At 42.6% G+C, this 24,346-nt stretch overlaps 1 protein-coding gene across 1 annotated transcript in view; it reads left to right on the forward strand.

The window, feature by feature from the left end:
* LOC139413816 (histone deacetylase 7-like) overlaps positions 1-24,346 on the forward strand; it is a 69,930-nt gene that overhangs the window by 16,413 nt on the left and 29,171 nt on the right. The window contains exons 2-7 of the mRNA XM_071161601.1: positions 10,079-10,260; positions 10,670-10,763; positions 17,020-17,140; positions 19,323-19,429; positions 22,394-22,516; positions 23,456-23,562. Coding sequence (XP_071017702.1) covers positions 10,132-10,260; positions 10,670-10,763; positions 17,020-17,140; positions 19,323-19,429; positions 22,394-22,516; positions 23,456-23,562 — 681 coding nt within the window. The 5' untranslated portion in view covers positions 10,079-10,131. The remainder of the gene's footprint in view (positions 1-10,078; positions 10,261-10,669; positions 10,764-17,019; positions 17,141-19,322; positions 19,430-22,393; positions 22,517-23,455; positions 23,563-24,346) is intronic.

Genomic DNA, 24,346 nt, shown 5'->3' on the forward strand with positions numbered 1-24,346 from the left:
ATGATCATTACACAGGTGCACCTTGTACTGGGGACAATAAAAGGCCACCGTAAAATATGCAGTTTTTTCACGCAACACAATATCAATGTCAAGATAAATGTATTGAAACGGGTTATATTATATATCAACTGGATATATTTTTGTGAAACACAATCTTCAAAAAGGCTGTAACCTCAGCAGTGGCTCTTGCTTATAGAAGCCTATGGTTGATTGGATAATTTAGCTGACACTCTTATTTCCCAAGCCCTTATCACTGTCTCATCCCGTTTGGGCAGCCACAAAGCACATTCCACTGAATAGTTTTACAGTATACATTTTTGTTGTTTAGCTCTGCTTAAAGATCGAGCTTTGACGTCCTTTTGAGTACACGATTACTCATGCCTATCCCTAGACTAGGCCACCTGGCATGAGCCTGCTGTGGGCTGCCCGGTCAGCTCTTAACTGCTTGGTGCCAGTCAAGTTGAAATAGGCTATACATCGTCCGTCACACCATGATGTCGTCGCCATTGATAATGGCTGTCAATCATCTTCGATATCCGATACTATCGTAATATCGGCCAACCCTGCATGACATTGTTATGATCCTCTCCTTCTGAGCATGTTACCACAGTTTTTACACTTTGTTTTTCGTACTTTCCGACGTTTACAGCCCAAAAATGGCTCTCATGACCTTCTGAACTGTCTCCCGAGAAAAAACAACAGCAACAATATCGTTTAACAATTGTGAGTCTGTTTTAGCCCTGAAAAATTCTAAAGTACTGGTGAGCTTGTGACTATCTGTATTTTTCTCTCTCTTTTTGCACTCTCTCATGTTTCTCTTTCTCACATGTCTCTCTCTCATTTCTCTTTCTCTCTTTTTCTCTTTCTCATGTCTCTCTTACTCTTTCTCCCACGTCTCTCTTTCTCTAATCTCTTTCTCTAACTCTTTCTCTCTTTCTCATGTCTCTCTCTTTCTCTCGTCTCTCAACTCTGAGTCAGAGACCCCACATCTTAGCCCTGAGGGGATCGACATTGTGAAAGAACTTGATACCTCCATGACTTTGACCTCTGACCTTTTGATAGATTGGCCAATGGTGTTCCAACACAGTTACCATTGGAAAGGATGAATTACAGAATTAACAGAGAGAGAAAGAGTGAAAGAGAGCTACATAGAAAGAGAGAGTGAAATAAATAATAGAGAGAGGTAGAAAGAGAGTAAAAAAGAGAAAGACCGCTTGGAGAGAGAGGGAGAGAGTGAGAGAATGAGAGAGAGCGCCTCCATCCACAATGTCTTTGTGCCACCCAGTAGTCAAGTATGAGGAAGTATAGCTTTTGCCTTTGCAAAGTAAGTTGTTACTTCATCATTGTGGCTTTTAAAAATAAGGCGAATAGCTTTTCTATAAATAGTTGTCTAGTGTACACACTATGTAAGTACGACTTAGGCATGCACTCTATGCTGTTTTATGTGCGTAACATGGCCAATTGCATGGTTTGTTTAAGTTACTCTTCCACACACCCCCCCATAAGACTCCATACAAGGCTGAACATATTGACAGGCACACACACCCTCCATAGGACTCCATACACACACACACGCCACACACACACACAGAGATTGAAGTGTGTGCATGCAAATCGTGACACTATAAATCCATTGACAGACATGCATATATACCACACACAAACACACACGCCATACACTCACAAAGACACGTGTGTAAATGACAAGTTGGATGATGCTATATATATACTATATGTGCAAAAGTATGTTTACAACCCTTCAAATTAGTGGATTTGGCTATTTCAGCCACACCCATTGCTGACAGTCGTATAAGATCAAACACACAGCCACACAATCTCTATAGACAAACATTGGCAGTAGATTGGCCTTACTGAAGAGCTCAGTGACTTTCAACGTGGCACCATCATAGGATGCCATCTGTCCAACAAGTCAGTTCATTAAATGTCTGCCCTTTAAGAGCTGCACAGGTCAACTGTAAGTGCTGTTATTGTGGAGTGGAAATGTCTAGGAGCAACAATTGCTCAGCAAAGTGGTAGGCCACACAAGCTCACAGAACAGGACCGCCCAGTGCTGATGTTCGTAGCGCAAAAATTGTCTGTCCTCGGTTGCAACACTCACTACCAAGTTCCAAACTGCCTCTGAAAGCAACATCAGCACTAGAACTGTTCGTCAGGAGCTTAATGAAATGGGTTTCCATGGCCGAGCAGCCTTACACAAGCTTAAGCTCACCATGCGCAATGCCAAGTGTCGGCTGGAGTGCTCGCCGCCATTGGACTGGAGCAGTGGAAACGTGTTCTCTGGAGTGATGAATCACACTTCACCATCTGGTAGTCCAACAGACTAATCTGAGTTTCGCAGGTTCCAGGAGAACGCTACCTATGCCCGAATGCAACTGTAAAGTTTGGTGGAGAAGGAATAATGGTCTGGGGCTGTTTTTCATAGTTCGGTTTAGGCTCCTTAGTTCCAGTGAAGGGAAATCTTAATGCTACAGCATACATTCTAGACAATTCTGCGCTTCTAACTTTGTGGCAACAGTTTGGGGAAGGCCCTTTCCTTTTTCAGCATGACAATGCCCCGTGCACAAAGCGAGGTCCATACAGAAATGGTTTGTCGAGATCGGTGTGGAAGAACTTGGCACAGAGACCTGACCTCAATCCTATCAATCACCTTTTTTTTTACCATTATTTTACTCAGTTAAGAACAAATTCTTATTTTCAATGACGGCTTAGGAACAGTGGGTTAACTGCCTGTTCAGGGGCAGAATGACAGATTTTGTACCTTGTCAGCTCGGGGATTTGAACTTGCAACCTTTCGGTTACTAGTCCAATGCTCTATCCACTAGGCTACCCTGCCACCTTTGGGATGAATTGGAATGCCGACTGCAAGCCAGGCCTATCACCCAACATCACTGCCTGACCTCACTAATGCTCTTGCTCTTGTGGCTGAATGGAAACAAGTCCCCTCAGCAATGTTCCAACATCTAGTAGAAAGCCTTCCCAGAAGAGAAGGCTGTTATAGTAGCAAAGGGGGGACCATGGTTTTGGAAGGAGATTTTTGACAAGCAGGTGTTCACATTATTTTGGTAATGTAGTGTATATAGACACAAACACACACATACACATGCATTAAAACAGAAATGCCCACAACTTGATCGGAGTCCACCTGTGGTAAATTCATTTGATTGGACTTGATTTGGAGAGGGACTGGGAGACATGTCAGGATCAAGGGGAAAGATTAACGGAGCGAAGTACAGAGAGATCCTTGATGCTGCTCCACAGTGCTCAGGATCTCAGACTGGGGCGAAGGTTCACCTTCCAACAGGACAACAAATCTAAGCACACAGCCAAGACAACGAAGGAGTGGCTTCAGGACAAGTCTCTGAATGTTCTTGACTGGCCCAGCCAGAGCCCGAACTTTAACCTGATCGAACATCTCTGGAGAGACCTGAAAATAGCTGTGCAGCGATGCTCCCCATCCAGCCTGACAGAGCTTGAGAGGATCTGCAATGAAGAATGAGAAAAACTCCCCAAATACAGGTGTGCCAAGCTTGTAGGGTAATACACAAGCACTCAAGGCTGTAATCGCTACCAAACATGCTTCAACAAGTACTGAGTAAAGGGTCTGAATACTTATGTATATGTGCTATTATTATAATCTTTTAAATATATTTGCAAAAAATTCAAAAACACATTTTTTTATTTGTAAATTACGGGGTATTGTGTGTAGATTGATTATTTTTTTTTTGTATAAGGCTGTAATGTGGCAAAATACGTAAAAAATAAAGGGGTCTGAATACTTTCCAAATGCACTGTAAAGAGACAAATATCCACTAGTAACTTGACTGACACACACACACACACACACACATACACACAGAGAGAGATTTAAAGTACTTACAGATGCACGGTAAGATCTTAATTTGAGCCAATTTGCTACAGCAGGAAAATAATCCTGCAGCAACAGGAAATGTGAACAATAATGTAGATTATAAATCTTTTTTTTATAGGGGTTGATACATTTTTCTTCAGGACAAATCAAGTCTGACATTTTAATGTACCTAACCATAAGCATCAATGCCTTCCTAAAAATCAATACTCAGAAGTATATATTTTTAAACCTGCACATTTAGTTAAAATAAATGCATGTTAGCAGGCAATATTAACTAGGGAAATCGTGTCACTTCTCTTGTTCAGTGCAAACAGAGTCAGGGTATATGTAGCAGTTTTGGCTGCCTGGCTCGTTGCGAGACCATTTCTTCCTAACAAAGACCGTAATTAATTTGCCAGAATTTGACATAATTATGACATAACATTGAAGGTTGTGCAATGTAACCTAGGTTGTGCGGCAGGTGGCCTAGTGGTTAGAGCGTTGGACTAGTGACCTTAAGGTTGCAAGATCCAATTCTCGAGCTGACAAAGTAAAAATCTGTCGATCTGCCACTGAACAAGGCAATTAACCCACTGTTCCTAGGCCGTCATTGAAAATAACGATTTTTGCTTAACTAACATAAATAAAGGTAAAATTAAAGATATTTAGACTTAGGGCTGGCTGCCACCTGTTTGATAAAATACAGAACCGTTATGTTTTTCACTGAAAGAATAAACGTTTTGTTTACTAAATGATAGTTTCCGGATTTGACCATATTAATGACCTAAGGCTCGAATTTCTGTGTGTTTATTATATTTAAGTCTATGATTTAATATTTGAAAGAGCAGTCTGACTGAGCGGTGGTAGGCAGCAGCAGGCTCGTAAGCATTCATTCAAACAGCACTTTGCTGAGTTTGCCAGCAGCTCTTCGCAATGCTTGAAGCACAGTGCTGTTTATGGCTTCAAGCCTATGAACTCCCAAGATTAGGCTGGCAATACTATAGTGCCTATAAGAACATCCAATAGTCAAAGGTATATGAAATACAAATGGTATAGAGAGAAATAATCGCTGCATCATAATTCCTATAATAACTACAACCTAAAACTTCTTACCTGGGAATATTGAAGACTCATGTTAAAAGGAACCACCATGTTCTCATATTCTGAGCAAGGAACTTAAACGTTAGCTTTTTTTACATGGCGCATATTGCACTTTTACTTTCTTCTCCAACACTGTGTTTTTGCATTGTTTAAACCAAATTGAACATGTTTCATTATTTATTTGAGACTATATTGATTTTATTTATGTATTATATTAAGTTAAAATAAAAGTGTTCATTGTTCATTCAGTATTGTTGTAATTATAATTATTACACATATATATCGACCGATTAATCGGTATCGGCTTTTTTTGATCCTCCAATAATCTGTATCTGCATTAAAAAATCATAATCGGTTAACCTCTAATACAGACATGCACACACATAGGTACACACACATAGGTACGCACACACACACACACACACATACAATGTATAATGCAAGAAATGGCAAGTAAAGTGATCCCATTCAACCGAAGTAGCAGCATCTGCTTGCCTAAATTAACCAGAAGGATGTCAATTGTGTAGACTAACTTTAGCAACAGGATGCCACTGCGTGTGTGTGTGTGTGTGTGTGTGTGTGTGTGTGTGTGTGTGTGTGTGTGTGTGTGTGTGTGTGTGTGTGTGTGTGTGTGTGTGTGTGTGTGTGTGTGTGTGTGTGTGTGTGTGTGGTGTTAGGTTGTTGCAGCATCTTAGAGAGAATAATGATGGTTGTGAAAGTGAAGATTTCAACAGACTTTAAGTTTGTTCTCATGTCTATTTTTAGCCACAGACACCCTGCATCAAAAGACACACGGATCAGCAGACACTCAGATCAACAGACACTCAGATCAACAGACACACGGGTCAACAGACACTCAGATAAACCGACACTCAGATCAACAGACACCGATCAACAGACACTCGGATCAACAGACACACGGATCAACAGACACTCAAACGTGCAGATCAACAGACACAAGGAACAACAGACACTAAGACTTGCAGATCAACAGGCACTCTGATCAACAGACACACAGATCAACAGGCACTCTGATCAACAGACACACGGATCAACAGACACTTAGACAGACATATCAACAGACACGCAGATCAACAGACACGCAGATCAACAGACACTCAGATCAACAGAGAAGTTCATATCATTGTTGTTTCCCCCTCTATTCTTAAAACACATTGTGGATCTTATGATTTAAAGTTATGAGTAGCTTTCAGCATACCTTTACCATATCGGGCCCATATTCACAAAATGTCTCAAAATAGGGCTACTGATCTAGGATCAGTTTAGCCTTTTAAATCATAATGAATAATATGGAGGACCTGATTTGTGGCCTCCGGGCCTGGAGTCACTGATCTGAAGTACATGAGTGTTATTCAGATAGTTACACATGTTATACGTGTCTCAGTGTGGTTATAAAGTATCCTTTGGCTAGCCTTGTCCTATTCCTGCCCTTCTCTTTGATGTCATGGTGATACTCTTTAGGTCTCTTCAAGGTGTGTGTGTGTGTGTGTGCGCCCCCCACCATTTCCTCTGAAAACACACTCTTCTGGTAATACATGCTATTCTGCTGCCTCTGGGTAATTCCCGTAGCTGTTTTTCTTTTCAAAGATGAAAGGAAATGACAACGTTAATAGATTTGCCCATGCTGAAGTACCACACTGGATATTTAATAAATGCAAATCAAATCACATTTTATTGGTCACAATACACATATTTAGCTGATGTTATTGTCGGTGTAGCAAAATGCTTGTGTTTCTAGCTCCAACAGTGCAGTAATATCTAACAATTCACAACAACACACACATCTAAAAGTAAAAGAATGGAATTAAGAAATATATAAATATTATCACGAGCAATGTTGGCGTGGCATTGACTAAAAAAGAGTAGAATACAGAATATACATATGAAATGAGTAAAGCAGTATGTAAACATTATTAAAGTGACTAGTGGTCCATTATTAAATAGAAAGATTGATAAAAAAAGATAGATAAAATGCCTGCATCTTCAAATATCATTAGGGTACCACAATTTGAGATGGAAATCAAAAGTGTTTTAGGCTGTATCACATCCAGCCGTGATTGGGAGTCCCTTAGGACGGCGCACAATTGTCCCAGCGTCGTCCGGGTTTGGTTGGCCTAGGCCGCCATTGTAAATAAGAATTTGTTCTTAACTGACTTGCCTAGCTAAATGAAGGTTAAATAAACAATCAAAAAAATACACACACACAAACACACATACAGACAAACATACACAAACACACACACACACGCATACACACACATACACACAAATACATACACATACGCACACATACACATACACACAAATACATACACACACATACATACACACACATACACATACACACACACACAGAACCAAGGTTAAGGACACTTCAGACAGTCCACACCGTAGCTGTCATGGCTCATTGGTTGTCATGGCGACGTAATGAGGTAATATCGTACAACCATGCAGATTCTGTTTTCGCTACACGGATTTCACAGCGGTAAATCAGTCTGGTAATTATGAGGCTAGTAATGATGGTCTATTATGCAAGAATGCACCAGTTATCCCAGTGGTACAATCTTACTGCACCACCTACCATTGTAAAGAGATCCCCAGATGTACTGGAGTCTGTTGTTTGGTGATGGGGCAGTGTGTCATGCATATTTATCTTACAGTAATAAGTGTGTGGGTGTGTTTTCCCTCTGAGAGTACTGTCGGTCTGAACACTCTTGCAGACATCTCTCTCTTCTCATCGTTTCTCTACTCAGGGACCGTATTCATAAAGTTTTCCCAGAGTAGAAGTGTTGATCTTGGATCAGTTTTTCCTTTCTGGTCACAATGAATACGATTAGATGGACACAGGGCATTTGATCCTAGATTAGCATCTCCTACCATGAGTCGCTTTTGCACAGCTTAGATACAGGGCAGAGTTCAATCAAACCTGCAACGTGTCAGTTCACATGGTTCCTGGATCTGCAATAATATTGGTTAAAAAGTGCTATAGTTCATCCCTTAAAAACATTGGGCTTGGATCTCTGATGATATAATGTCTGTCTGTGGTACTGTGTACAGGTACGCTGAGTGAAGTTTGCTGTTGTTTTTTGATGCAGTACTGTTAGTTTCTCATCGGACCAATGCTAAATAGGGTATCTAACACTTTTATTATGTGTTAAGTTATGTTTATTATGTTAAGTTGTCTCCTCCATCTGTCTGTCCATTCATTTCTATCAGCAGTACCTTTAATATCACATTCCATGCAAGGCCATTGAAACTGTTTGGAGGAGGATTCATGTATCAATCTTTTTGACACATAAGCATGACATGGTGCTGTAAGTTGAATCGGTAAACAAATCTAATATGGCCACATGAACTTTTGAGGAAAGTCGGGCTCTGTAGTAACGAGCCTTGTGCAATATTGTTTTTCCCAGCCAGGTACTCTTCCATCAATGCCCTATACATATTATGTGGTCAATTTCCATTCGTCTACACTTACTGCAGACAAACTGGGCATGACTAGGCTGACTCCTGACCCAGATAAATGAACACAATGTTTCAACAAGCATTTTTAACCGTGATGCCCACAAAATGTTCCTTCAATAACCCGCTCCCTCAATATGACGCCGAAATATTTCTCCTCCAGTCTACCTATAAAAGGGACGATTGTTACGGGACATGGCCCTGAGTTTGGTTTTATTGTCTCACTTTTTGTGGCTAAATTTATCCTTGTTTCCTGGTAAAAACTTGATTGTGGTGACAGATTCATGTACTGTATCTGACCCAAATTCCACACAATGTTGTAATCTACCTTTCTCCCCTTCACTTCTTTCAGTCTTTCATTCTTACTGTATTTCAGTCTTTGTCTTTCTGTATTTCAGTCTTTGTCTTTCTGTATTTCAACCTTTGTCTTTCTGTATTTCAGTCTTTCAGTCTTTCATTCTTTCAGACTTTCTGTGATTGCCTGCTTTCTTCACTCTCTTCCCCCTCCTATTACTGAAGTCCATTTGAGAAGGATAACGATCCTCTTCCTGGGAGTCTTGTACGACAACTGTTATTCTACATAATATACAAACTATCAACACGTAAACTTGACATACACTGAGTCACATTATCTAACAATGGCCTGTTGTAAGGACTGGTACTCTCTTACACCTTAATATCCCTGTATACTACCTACCTCCGTTGTGCCCTTGAACATGGGGGGCCACTGCTCTTCTCAGCCTCTGTACTACTCCCAGTGTGTCAGGTTGGGTACTGTGACAGCAACAAAATTAACAATATCTGTGCAAATGGACCAATAAAGCATGTATTGTAGTATTGTATAATGAGACATCAGCCCATGTTTCGTTTCAATCTAATCTAGTTGTTCATTGTCCTGAATCATCTATAAATACTACAAAGCAGAATCAATGAGTTAGCCAGCTAACTTGCCTAAATCTTCTGATATAACTGTTTATTTTTTAGGAAGATAAGCTTGAAACGATCATGGTCTAATTGATTCAACAAACAAAAACACATACCCAAGTTTATCGTTTAAAAAAAAAAATCAATAGCTTTTTCTGGTTACTTATTAAAGTTAAACTCGTTGATCCTATTTTGTAGTATATCCCTCAGGTGTGGGATACAGCTATTTATTATGGTGTGTGTGTGTGAGTCTGTGTGTGCGTGCATGTGTGCATGTGCTGGTGCATACCGTCATTGGTATATTTTAATCGCACAAGTGTAGACTATTCCATGGGATCAGCTATCCCTTTTCTAGTGTGTTCCGGCACAGGCCTCATCATGGAGGCCTTGACTGGGGGACTTGACTGGGCCACGAAAAGAAACAACACAAGACAAGAAGAGAGAGAAAAATAGAGGACAGAAGGAGAGAAAGGGAGAGTTATGGCTGGGTTTTCTATTTTGGGGATTTTGGACAGCCCAGATCCCACCGCTGACACCAATTCACGAAGTTCAGTTGGGAGCTTAGAATGCAGCACCTCAGCTTTGGTTCAGTCCCAGGTTATCCGTTCTCTCCAATGATCTAGTCTAACGAACAAAGCCTTGACTCATCATCTTAACTAATGTCTTTCTCTCCTCTTTTATTTTCCTTCCCTTTCTCTGTAGTGGATGTGCAAGTTCCTTGCTAGGCTTCGTCACCACTCCGGACAGAGGGGCCCATGGACCTGCGTACCCAGAGGTTGGTGCGTCCCGAGCCTGACTCGGTTATGCTGGCACCCCACCACTCCCTCTTCCTGGGAGCATTCTCAGCCCAGGACTCCCAGAAGCACCTGCCACAGCACATCCACGTGAGGAGCCCTTTCACAAACTTTATAGTTGAGATAGCCCTGCATGGCACTAGCCATGCTGTCACAGAAGCAATCAATGGCAAATATAGGAGGTGTGCCCTCTTTCCATCTCTATGATCCCTTTCCTTGGGCTGATATAAGTTCCTGAATATTGTCTATGGCCCAGTTTGCCAGTCATCACTAGTTACCACAACCACAAAGTCATAAACCACACCTATTTCAAAAATGTATCCTTTTCAAATGTGATTTTAACCCTAACCTTAACCACACTGCTAACCTTAAATTAAGACCAAAAAGCTCATTTTTGTTTTCATGAATGTTTACGATTTAGCCAATTGGGACTTTGGGATTGTGGTAACTAGTGAATACCCAGTGCTCTTAAATGCAAATCTGAATGGTCTCGTTTCAGTACGAGTACGACATGGAGCAGAGTCGCCAGGAGAAAGAGCGGGACAAGAGAGCGGAACTGCAGCAGCTGATGTATAAGGATAAGAGTGAGCAAAGTAAGTAACTGTGCCCTCTGGCCCTGTGGAGGACACATTGCATGGGATAGAAACGAGTAGAATGTCATCAGTATGTTATGGTACTCTATCACAGGAGGTTGGTGGAACCTTAATAGGGGAGGACATACTTGTGGTAATGGCAGGAGCGTAATCAGTGGAATGGTATCAAATATGGTTTCCATGTGTTTGATGCCATTCCAATCGCTCCGTTCCAGCCATTATTATGAGCCGTCCTCCCCACAGCAGCCTCCACTGTACTGTATATCAAATCAAATGAAATTGTATTAGTCACATGCGCTGAGTACAACAGGTACAGTAGACCTTACAGTGAAATGCTTACTTACTAGCCCTTAACCAACAATGAAGTAAAAAAAAAATATGAGTAAGAATAAGAAATAAAAGTAACAAGTAATTAAAGAGCAGCAGTAAAATAACAATAGCGAGACTATATACAGGGGGGGGGGGGGTACCAGTACAGAGTCAATGTGTGGGGACACTGGTTAGTTGAGGTAATATGTACATGTAGGTAGAGTTATTAAAGTGACTATGCATAGATGATAACAACAGAGAGTAGCAGTGGTGTAAAGGAGGGGGGGACAATGCAAATAGTCTGGGTAGCCATTTTATTAGATGTTCAGGAGTCTTATGGCTTGGGGGTAGATGCTGTTTAGAAGCCTCTTAGACCTAAACTTGGCGCTCCGGGTACCGCTTGCTGTGTGGTAGCAGAGAGAACAGTCTATGACTAGGGTGGCTGGGGTCTTTGACAATTTTTAGGGCCTTCCTCTGACACCACCTGATGTAGAGGTCCTGGATGGCAGGAAGCTTGGCCCCAGTGATGTACTGGGAAGTATGCACTACTCTCTGTTGTGCCTTGGGGTCGGAGGCAGTGATGTAACCAGTCATGCTCTCGATGATGCAGCTATAGAACCTTTTGAGGATCTGAAGATCCATGCCAAATCTTTTCAGTCTCCTGAGGGTGAATAGGTTTTGTTGTCCCCTCTTCACAACTGTCTTGGTGTGCTTGGACCATGTTAGTCTGTTGGTGAAGTGGACACCAAGGAACTTAAAGCTCTCAACCTGCACCACTACAGCCCTGTCGATGAGAATGGGGGCGTGCTCGGTCCTCTTTTTCCAGTAGTCCACAATCATCTCCTTTGTCTTGAAGGAGAGGTTGTTGTCCTGGCACCACACTGCCAGGTCTCTGTCCTCCATAGGCTGTCTACCACTGTTGTGTCATCGGCAATGATGGTGTTGGAGTCGAGCCTGGCCATGCAGTCATGATGGAACAGGGAGTACAGGAGGGGACTGAGCACGCACCCCTGAGGGGCCCCTGTGTTGAGGATCAGCGTGGCCGATGTGTTGTTACTAGAGGTCGACCGAATAATCGTAATGGCTTATTAATTAGGGCCGATTTCAAGTTTTCATAACAATCGGAAATCGGTATTTTTGGACACCGATTTGGCCGATTTTATTATTTTATTTCTTTACACCTTTATTTAATATTTATTTAACTAATCAAGTCAGTTAAGAACACATTCTTACTTTCAATGACGGCCTAGGAACGATGGGTTAACTGGCTCGTTCAGGGGCAGAACGACAGATTTTCACCTTGTCAGCTCGGGTGATTCAATCTTGCAACCTTACAGTTAACTAGTCCAATGCTATAACCACCTGCCTCTCGTTGCACTCCACAAGGAGACTGCCTGTTACGTGAATGCAGTAAGCCAAGGTAAGTTGTTAGCTAGCATTAAACTTATCTTATAAAAAACAATCAATCATAATCACTAGTTAACTACACATGGTTGATGATTTTACTAGTTTATCTAGCGTGTCCTGCGTTGCATATAATCGATGCGGTGCGTATCGTTGCTCATGGTGTACCTAACCATGAACATCAATGCCTTTCTTAAAATCAATACACAAAAGTATATATTTTTAAACCTGCATATTAAGCTAAAAGAAATCCTGGTTAGCAGGCAATATTAACCAGGTGAAATTGTGTCACTTCTCTTGCGTTCATTGCACGCAGAGTCAGTGTTTCTGCAACAGTTTGGGCCGCCTAATTTGCCAGAATTGTACGTAATTATGACATAACATTGAAGGTTGTGCAATGTAACAGGAATATTTTGACTAATGGATGCCACCCCTTAGATAAAATACGGAACGGTTCCGTATTTCACTGAAAGAATAAACGTCTTGTTTTCGAGATGATAGTTTCCGGATTTGACCATATTAATGACCTAAGGCTCGTATTTCTGCATGTTATTATGTTATAATTAAGTCTATGATTTAATAGAGCAGTCTGACTGAGTGGTGGTAGGCAGCAGCAAGCTCGTAAGCATTCATTCAAATAGCACTTTTGTGCGTTTTGCCAGCAGCTCTTCATTGTGCGTCAAGCATTGCGCTGTTTATGACTTCAAGCCTATCAACTCTCGAGATGAGGCTGGTGTAACCGATGTGAAATGGCAAGCTAGTTAGCGAGGTGCGCGCTAATAGCGTTTCAAACGTCACTCACTCTGAGACTTGGGGTGGTTGTTCCCCTTGCTCTGCATGGGTAACGGTGCTTCAAGGGTGGCTTTTGCCGTTGTGTTCCTGGTTCGAGCCCAGGGAGGAGCGAGGAGAGGGACGGAAGCTATACTGTTACACTGGCAATACTAAAGTGCCTATAAGAACATCCAATAGTCAAAGGTTAATGAAATGGTATAGAGATGGTATAGAGAGAAATAGTCCTATAATTCCTATAATGGCTACAACCTAAACTTCTTACTCATGTTAAAAGGAACCACCAGCTTTCAAATGTTCTCATGTTCTGAGCAAGGAACTTAAACGTTAGCTTTCTTACATGGCACATATTGCACTTTTACTTTCTTCTCCAACACTTTGTTTTTGCATTATTTAAACCAAATTGAACATGTTTCATTATTTATTTGAGGCTAAATTGATTTTATTGATGTATTATATTAAGTTAAAATAAGTGTTCATTCGGTATTGTTGTAATTGTCATTATTACAAATACATGCTTAAAAAATCGGCTGATTAATCGGTATCGGCTTTTTTTTGGTCCTCCAATAATCGGTATCGGTATCGGCGTTGAAAAATCATCATCGGTTGACCTCTAGTTGTTACCTGCCCTTACCACCTGAGGACGGCCCGTCAGGAAGTCCAGGATCCAGTTGCAGAGGGAGGTGTTTAGTCCCAGGTTCCTTAGCTTATTGATAAGCTTTGAGGGCACTATGGTGTTGAACGCTGAGCTGTAGTCAATAAATAGCATTCTTCCATAGGTGTTCCTTTTGTCCAGGTGGGAAAGGGCAGTGTGGAGTGCAATAGAGATGGCATCATCTGTGGATCTGTTCAGGTGGTATGCAAATTAGAGTGGGTCTAGGTTTTCTGGGACAATGGTGTTGATATATAAGGAATACTTAGATTATCATGTAAACTATGATGACCATGTCTTTTAGAAAGGCAATGTATAATGACACCTGTACAATCTTGTAGGTAGTTCAGGTGTTTGTGTGCGTCGGTTTCGGTTAGTCCTTTGAATCCTACAATGTGTTGTATGGAACAAGGGGAATTCCATTATTTAAGTCAGTCTATTTGCACATGAAACCTAAGTCAAAACAAGGAAGCAAGTAATATGGAGGACTTAATAATTGTTTGATGTCTTTTACTTTCTGGAAGGAAACCACTGTTAAAAAATGCAGCAAAGCAATCTGTAATTCACCAAATTCCTAAGAACCTGCCCATCAGAGTTCAGCTTCAACGGGGTGAAATGCTGCCCCCTCTTTTTACTGCCAACGTCTGCTCTTGTTGATTCTGCTCGTGAAAAGATGACCAGGCCTATGAGAGACGCTGATGGTAGGGTTCACCTTTTCTATTTGACAACAGAAAAACGGACTGTCTTTTGTTGTCTAATAGAAAGGCTGAATTATCAGAATGGGATTTTGTATTGAATTTTCTGAAATTACAATGCAAACTGTTTACATTTAGCCTCTTTAATGGCTTATCATTGTAAAACTTGCATTTCACAAGTCACAGCAGTCAGACGGTTGTCTGACTGCTGTTACAAGGGAAATGCATAGCATCTCCTCTTTTGCTAATGTTGATGTTTTCAGTAGGTGCTTTGAATATCCAGTTTTAATAAGCAGGTATGGAGGTAGATTGTTGATTTTAACACATGATGAAACTGCTTGTCAGTTATTATACAGTACAGATAACATCTTTATATTTGAATTATTGTCCTGTATCCCGCCACTGACACTAAAATATAAAGTTCAGGGGTTGGCACCGGTTCAGGGAACGGAAAATAACAAACAATTTCCTGGAACAGAATCCGAACCATGATACGAAGGTGATCTATACTGTTGTGGAACAGAAACGTTATTTTTAAAAGCATGGGAACTGTTAATAATATTATTTTACATTAAGGGATTTTTTTTCAGTCCCACAAAAAAAGCAACAAGGTTTGTATGTAAAGCCCTCACTCTGTCACACATAAACGTATTCCAGTGCCTTTCTGCCAACTGGAAATCTTTGCCAGTGAGTGTGTAGGCAACCTGCCCCTCCCCATCTGGAGTGTGGTCTACTGTAGCCTACTGATGTTACTTGTGTGGTTCAGAAATTAGGGAGAGATTTTTTATTAGAGAAGATTGGATTCACTTTTTCAATCCTAGTTAGGTATACTATACAGTGCCTTCAGAAAGTATTCATATCCCTTGACTTATTCCACATTTTGTTGTGTTACAGCCTGAATTCAAAATAGATTCTATATATGTTTTTTTCTCACCCATCTACACACAATAACCCATAAAGTGAAAACATGTTTTTAGAAATTCTTGCAAATGTAATGAAAATGAAATACAGAAATATCTAATTTACACACAGTAAGTATTCACACCCCTTTGCTATGACACTCCAAATTGAGCTCAGGTGCATCCAATTTGTTTTGATCATCCTTCAGATGTCTTACAACTTGATTGGAGTCCACCTGTGGCCAATTCAATTGTTTGACATGATAGAAACACACCTGTTAATAAAAGGTCCCACAATTGACAGTGTGTGTCAGAGCAGAACCTATACCATGAAGTCCAAGGATCTGTCTGGAGATCTTCAAGATAAAATTTTGATGAGGCTTACAGTGCATTCAGAAATTATTCAGACCCCTTCACTTATTCTAAAATGGATTAAATTAATGTCAATCATCAATACCCCATAATGAAAAAGCAAAAAAAGGTTTTTAGAAATGTTTGCAAATGTATTTAAAAAAAACAGAAGTATTCAGACTCTATGCTATAAGACTCTAAATTGAGGTCAGGTGCATCCTGTTTTCATTGATCATCCTTGAGATGTTGAATAAGTCAAAGGGTATAATATAAGGGTATGACAATATTCTGACATTGGATTTATTAACTACAAAGTTAAGTGTTTTTAATTATGGTGCCGCTCTGCACACACCAGCTTATTTGCTAACTATATAGCTAACTAGCTAGCTAGCTAGCTAGCTAGCTAGCTGTAGTCTAACTTTAAGCCAACTCTTGGAAGTTTAAGACATTCAAAGTTCCTCCATAGAAGCCACTCCTCTGTAGGTATAATTCTGTGGGCCTAATTCAGATAATGCATGTCATAACAAGATTCCCAGCCCTTCAAGCTAAGCCTCTTCCTTTACTCTCACCACCTGCAAAATTTCAGTCGCATCTTGTCTGTCCATCGTGTTTACCAACTATTGCCTGCTACATACAGTAGCTAGCTGCTCTATCTGCACTGATTGGTGAAGTAATTTAATCTTGAGCTAATGGCATTTTCTTTAGGGAGATTTCAGAGGTTCAGAAAGGAACGAAATTAACCAGTACTTTTTTGGGGTTCGAACCAGTTCAGAATGTAATTTTGCAGGTCGGAACAGTGAAACAGAACAAAACAAATAACGATTCTGTTCAGAACAAAACGTTAAATACGTTTAGTCAGCTTAGAATGCTGCACTTCAGCTTCGGTTCATTCTTGCCTCTGTCACGCTGGTATAAATGATTCGGGAGACAGACGCAGGAATGCGTAATAGGGTATTTTATTGTATTTTATTGCACCCAAATTATGGCGTGTCGTGTAACGGAACGGGGACGAAGACCAAAACAAACACTAGACAAAACACAGGGTTGAAACCCAAACAAAAGAGCGAGGAGTACCTCGAAATAGGGGCCAGGTGTGCGTAATGAATGTTCCGGAGAGATCCGTGACACTCTGATTGGGTGACTCTGTTGACGGACAGGTGCTGTGGCCAGTACCCTGGTGAAACAGAAACTCAGAAGCCAAATCCTGAAGAGGACGGACCAGGCCGCCCTGGAGATGACCGCCTCCAACCCCACCAGAAACACGCCCAGGAGTTACAGGTGAGAATCGACCCAGGAGAGACATTGATTAAAGTTTCTACTTTAAAAAATGTATGATTGTGAGAGAGAGAGAGCTGTGTGTGTCCACTCATGAAAATATACTGTTATTAGACTCCCATCCCTTTGGTGGAACTACCATCTTTTTCTTCTCACCTATCCAATCCTGTCCCATAAATTATCCTCATAAGGGATGAAAGTAAGACAAATGTACCTCTAAAACAATCTAGATAGGCCTGAGTGACTCATTAGATTAAGTGATAGATTACAGCCTGACTGACTGGCCTGAGTGACTCATTAGATCCGGTCAGTGGTCACCAACCTTTTCTGAGTCAAGATTACCTTCGAAGTCAAAAAGCAAGCCAAGATCTACCACTCAGATTTTTTTAACATGACTTTAAAAAAAAATAACATTAACCTAATAAAAACTCTTCTGTAGGAATGACATTTGTGAAGTAGGCCTAATACTTTATCACAGCATATCGGCTAAATGTATGGCCTGACAATATTGTTCTTCTCAGACTTTATTATATTTCAAAACTCAAGCTTTGATAACAAAATAGATCAGTTGGTGTAGCACCTGCAAGGCACTGCTGAGCATACATTTGAATAATTTATAACAATTAGCTGTTTTATTTTACTGGACTGATGGTACTGTACCTGCATCTGACTGTTATGGTGCGTTCAAGACAACTGGGAACTCGGGGGGGGAAAGAGGTCAAATCAGGACGTCAGTGAACTTCAGGTCGGATCGTCTGAGCTTTAGAAAGATGCCAGAGTTTCCGAGTTGTTCAAAACCATTTTCCCCAGTCGGATCTCGTTATTTTCAGAGTTCACAGTTGTCTTGAACACGACATTAGTCTCAGTGGAGGGAAGAAGAGAGCAGGAAAGGGTCCGCTTCTCATGGTCACTGCTCTCTCCTTTTTCCCCTCTGTTGAGACTGACAAGAGAGAGGGAAACAGTCTTCCACCTGATGCCGTTAACTTGAGTAGCACCACATCTGCCTCAGGCACAAATTCATATTGTTCCTATCACCAGAGAAAGTGAAATACTCCTCGATATTAAAATAGACGAGCTGCTAATAATAATTCAAACGCAGGGCTATCGATACACTTGGCTACTCATTCATTGCAGCTGCATCTTGAGTGGAAGTAGAGAGAAGCACGTTTTATGTTTTGTAATAGTTTTGAATAAAAACACTGCTGACAGCGCTGAATAAAACTTAGACATGAACTCAGTCATAAAAACAGCAGCTGTTTGATGTATTCTTTCACAGTCTCTCTCTGGTCATGGTTTTAAATGTTATTTAATCTCACATAGACTAGTATCAAACTTTACTGTGGCCAGGGTCGTGGGTAGGTGGGTAGCTGTAGGTAGGCACGGTGATTTGAGCTATCTGATTGGCCAGCACAGTAGGCCCACATGATTTAGCCACAGATCCCCCATTCCACCGGGTCGGCGGAGTTTGTCTTTTCAGACAAATGAAAGGGTACAGAATGGGAACACTGCCGACCCGGTACTACCAACAGAGCAACCCAGAGAAAGAAAAAAGGAGCACAAGCTTTTCTACAGAAATGTTTGGTGATCCACTAAGAATACCTTGAAGATTACGATCGACCGTTTGGTGACCACTGGATTAGGTGATAGATTACAGCCTGACTAACTGGCCTGAGTGACTCATTAGATCATGTGATAGATTACAGCCTGAGTGACTCATTAGATTAGGTGATAGATTACAGCCTGAATGACTCATTAGATTAGGTGCTAGAGGCCAGTCAGCCTGACTGACTGGCCTGAGTGACTCATTAGATTAGGTGATAGATTACAGCCAGACTGACTGGCCTGAGTGACTCATTAGATTAGGTGATAGATTACAGCCAGACTGACTGGCCTGAGTGACTCATTAGATTAGTTGATAGATTACAGCCAGACTGACTGGCCTGAGTGACTCATTAGATCAGGTGATAGATTACAGCCAGACTGACTGGCCTGAGTGACTCATTAGATCAGGTGATAGATTACAGCCAGACTGACTGGCCTGAGTGACAATACGATTCTTTACTGTCCATTTTCATCAACATTATTTTTGAGGCCACCAGTAATAGAACACAAAACAGTAGACACTTAGCAATGGTTATTTAACATTTTGGTGGATGACTCTCAACTGACTGTCTTGGTTGCATAGGGAACTGGCCCCAGATCCTGACATGCCCCCAAAGGCTCACATGGTGACCCCTGTTGTCCATCATCCACCATGTGACCAACGCAAGGACACGCCCCTCAGAAGAACAGGTGAGACATTTTATAGTTTGTACATTTACTACAAGATTGTTTCCCGTTCTCACGATGGTGTCATCAGGTGACTCCTGACAATGGTTTGGGTCTGCCATGAAAGATGTGCTAAACCAGAGCACAGCAGTGCTCATCTAGGATCACTTTGACCTTTTAGAACATAATTAATCAGATTGCATGGACAGGGATATGATCCTACAGTAGTTCAGCATTCCTACTCTGATAGTTGTTGGGTGAGTTATGTAGTTAGATACATGTTAACACACATATACTGAACACTGATGTAGAGAGAGACAGAGACAGCGTTCAGAGGGGGGAGACACCAAGCCTAGAGGGCAACAGAGAGAAAGAACAAGAGAGTGAATTACTAGACAAAAAGAGAAAGAAAGACCAAAAGTTAGTTACATAACTAAAGTATGTGTAAAACAAACCTTTTGTGAGAATGTCAGGCATGTCTGTCTTACTGACTGGGGGGATGAATAACATACGGACATAGTGTGTATGTCATTTTCCGCTTAGAGGAAAACCGTGCTGACGCAGGCAGCCGCCGCTCAGGAGGACTGTGAGCTCTCGTTCTCCTTGGCCGACTTGAGTAAGACATTTAAGCATGTTAATCTTAGCAAGGCTGCCAGCCCAGACAGCATCCCAAACTGGGACCTCAGAGGATGTGCAGACCAGCTGGCTGGAGTGTTAATGGGCATATTCAATCTCTCCCTATTCCAGTCTGTTGTCCCCACTTGCTTCAAGATGTCCACCATTGTTCCTGTACCCAAGAAAGCGAAGGTAACTGAACTAAATTACTATCGCCCCGTAGCACTGACTTCTGTCTTCATTAAGTGCTTTTCGCATACTGCCCCAACAGATCCACTGATGATGCTATCTCTATTGCACTCCACACTGCCCTCTCCCACCTGGAACAACTATACGAGAATGATGTTCATTGACTACAGCGCAGCGTTCAACACCATAGCACCCTCCAGACTCATCACTAAGCTAAGGACACTGGGACTGAACACTTCCCTCCGAAACTGGATCCTGGACTTCCTGACGGGTCGCCCCCAGGTGGTTGTGGCTGGCAACAACATCTCCGCCACGCTGACCATCGCCATGGGGCTCCTCAGGGGTGCTTGCTTAGTTCCCTCCTGTACTCCCCGTTTACCCACGACTCTGAATCCGCCAACATCATTAAGTTTACTGACGACACAACGGTGGCAGGCCTGATCACTGATGATGATGAGACAGCCTATAGGGAGGAGTTCTGCCAGGGCAACAACCTCTCCCTCAATGTCAGCAAGACAAAGGAGTTGATCGTGGACTACAGGAAACGGAGTGCACACCACGCCCCCATTCACATCGACGATGCTGTAGTGGAGAGGGTCGAGAGCTTCCTCTGTGTCCACATGACTAAGGATCTATCATGGTCCACTCACACCAACACAGTCATGAAGAGGGCACAACAACGCCTATTCCCCCTCAGGATGCTGAAAAGATTTTGCATGGGCCCTCAGAACCTCAAAAAGTTCTACAGCTGAACCATTGAGAGCATCTTGACTGGCTGCATCCCCGCCTGGTACTACTTGGCATCCAACCGTAAGGCTCTACAGAGGGTACTGGAATAGGGAGAGATTAAATATGCCCATTAACACTCCAGCCAGCTGGTCTGCACATCCTCTGAGGTCTGGGCTTGGGATGCCACACAGCCCATAACTTGCGCCGAGCTCCCTGCCAACCAGGCTCTCTATACCAGGCGGTGTCAGAGGAATGCCCTAAAAATGGTCAGATTCCAACCATCCAAGTCATAGACTGTTCTCTCTGCTACCGCATGGCAATTGCCAACAGGACCCTGAACAACTTCTACCCTCAAGCCATAAGCCTGCTAAATATACTGAACAAAAATGCAACATGCAACAATTTTAAAGATTTTGCTGAATTACAGTTCATATAAAGAAATCAGTCTATTTGAATACATTAATGAGGCCCTAATCTATGGATTTCACCTGACTGGGCAGGGGTCCAGCCGATAAGAATGAGTTTTTCCCCACAAAAGGGCCTTATTACAGACAGAAATACTCCTCCGCACTCCCCTCCATACTATCCCACAGGTGAAGAAGCAGGATATTGAGATCCTGGGCTGGCGTCGTTACACGTGGTCTGCAGTTGTGAGGCTGGTCGAACGTACTGTCAAATTGTCTAAAACGACATTGGAGGCGGCTTAGGAAACATAAATTAACATTACATTTTATGGCAACAGCTCTGGTACAGAGGTAGCTATTTTCTATTTTTCTGGGCCTGTAAGTAAGCATTTCACTGTTAGTCTACACCTGTTGTTTATAAAGCATGTGACTATAATACAATTTGATTTGATTAGACGTGATCAGTTGCAAAAATAGTAGGCATTCCCTCTTTCCATTTCTATGAGTGAGGACTACAGTACTAAGGAGTGGTTCCTACTAACTGTACACTATGTCACCTGAAGTTAAATTACAATGCCATTATTTACCTGTATTACCCTAGCAGCGTTGGCTATTTCGCAGCTACACACCCCTCAGTCATCTGCGTCTTTTGTCTGGGCCAAGCCGCTCGCTGATTGATCATGTAGTTAAGCCTATTGTGCTAGTTGCCAAAATAAACATGAAACTTTAGTTTTTTGTTCTCCCGTGTTGTTGAAGAGCTTTGATAGGGTTTTGTTATGTACTGCAGAGGATTTATGATAAGATAGAACATTATGGATCTGTAGCCATTTTGATTTGCCTAAATTGATTGTGCTCAGCTTTTATGCATTCAGCTGACTGTTTTGTTGTGTACTGTCTAAGGATGTGTTAGAGAAATGTCCTGAATTGGCCAAACTATTAACATCCATTTGTATGTTGTGTCTGTGTGTACGCGCTTGTGTGTGCTTGTGTGTGTGGTATGTGTGTGCTCGCGTGTGTGTTTGTGTGTGTGTGGGTGTGTGTGTGTATTCAGCTTCTGATCCCCTCCTGAAGGTGAGAAGTAAACTGAAGAAGCACATCAACTCCAGGCAGAACCCTCTCCAACGCAAGACCAGCACCCCGCCCACAATCAAGCCCAGAATGCCGGATACTCTGGGTACTCCTGCCTTGTTGTGTCCACTGTCTATCAAAAAAGCCTCTCATTTTATTTTCTCTTAGTGTTCCTCCTTCCTGATGCTGTACAGCCCCAGCCGTTTTGCCCCAGCCGTTTTGCCCCAGCCTAGCACTAACATTAGCACTAACATACCTGGGTTGTATTCATTAATGAGCACAGCGGAAAAAGTAACACGCGTTTCTTAGTTCAGTGTGTCAAATCGGAGGGCCTGTTGTCCGGGCCTCTGGCAGTCTCTATTGGGGTGCCACAGGGTTCAATTCTTGGACCAACTCTCTTCTCTGTATACGTCAATGATGTCGCTGGTCACTATAGCAGCACCCACCTGTAGCATGCGCTCCAGCAGGTATATCTCTCTGGTCACCCCCAAAACCAATTCTTCCTTTGGCCGCCTCTCCTTCCAGTTCTCTGCTGCCAATGACTGGAACGAACTACAAAAATCTCTGAAACTGGAAACACTTATCTCTGAAACTGGAAACACTTATCTCTGAAACTGGAAACACTTATTTATTTATTTTGCACCCCATTATTTATATCTCTACTTTGCACATTCTTCCACTGCAAATCTACCATTCCAGTGTTTTACTTGCTATATTGTATTTACTTCACCACCATGGCCTTTTTTTTGCCTTTACCTCCCTTATCTCACCTCATTTGCTCACATTGTATATAGACTTATTGTTCTACTGTATTATTGACTGCATGTTTGTTTTACTCCATGTGTAACTCTGTGTTGTTGTATGTGTCGAACTGCTTTGCTTTATCTTGGCCAGGTCGCAATTGTAAATGAGAACTTGTTCTCAACTTGCCTACCTGGTTAAATAAAGGTTAAATTAAAAATAAATTAAAAAAATGACCAAGTTCAGGTACACACACAGTTCAATGTATTATCCTGATTGGCTGTCCCTCTCTTCCGTCCTGCAGACTCCTCCCCCAGCAGCAGTACATGTAGCACTCCAGTGTCTGGGTGCAGCTCGCCCAATGACAGCCTTCTCTCGGACAGCCCACTTACTACCGGACTAACCCACGTGGTGAGCCCCTCTCAATCCCCCTCTCTCCTCCCACCCTCTCTCTCCTACCACTCCACTCTCTCCTCCCACTCCCCTCTCTCCTACCACCCCTCTCTCTCCTCCCACCCCACTCCCCTCTCTCCTCCAACCCCCTCTCTCCTCCCACCCACCTCTCTCCTCCCACCCACCTCTCTCCTCCCACCCACCTCTCTCCTCCCACCCCCTTCTCTCCTCCCACCACACTATACACCTCCCACTCCCTCTCTCCTCCCACCCCCCTCTCTCCTCCCACCACACTATACTCCTCCCACCCCCTCTCTCCTCCCACCACACTATACACCTCCCATCCCCTCTCTCCTCCCACCCCCTCTCTCCTCCCACCACACTATACTCCTCCCACCCCCTCTCTCCTCCTCCCACCCCCTCTCTCCTCCCACCCCCTCTCTCCTCCTCCCACCCCATCTCTCCTCCCACCACACTATACTCCTCCCACCCACTCTCTATAATCCTCCCACCCCCTCTCTCCTCCCACCCCCTCTCTCCTCCTCCCACCCCCTCTCTCCTCCCACCACACTATACTCCTCCCACCCCCTCTCTCCTCCCACCCCCTCTCTCCTCCCATCACACTATACTCCTCCCTCTCTCCTCTCACCACACTATACTCCTCCCACCCCCTCTCTCCTCCCACCCCCTCTCTCCTCCCCCCACCTTCTCTCCTCCCCCACCTTCTCTCCTCCCACCACCTTCTCTCCTCCCACCACACTATACTCCTCTCACCCCCTTCTCTCCTCCCACCCCCTCTCTC

The sequence above is a fragment of the Oncorhynchus clarkii genome, chromosome 7, assembly GCF_045791955.1.
Source record: "Oncorhynchus clarkii lewisi isolate Uvic-CL-2024 chromosome 7, UVic_Ocla_1.0, whole genome shotgun sequence".
In the NCBI taxonomy this organism is placed as follows: domain Eukaryota; kingdom Metazoa; phylum Chordata; class Actinopteri; order Salmoniformes; family Salmonidae; genus Oncorhynchus; species Oncorhynchus clarkii.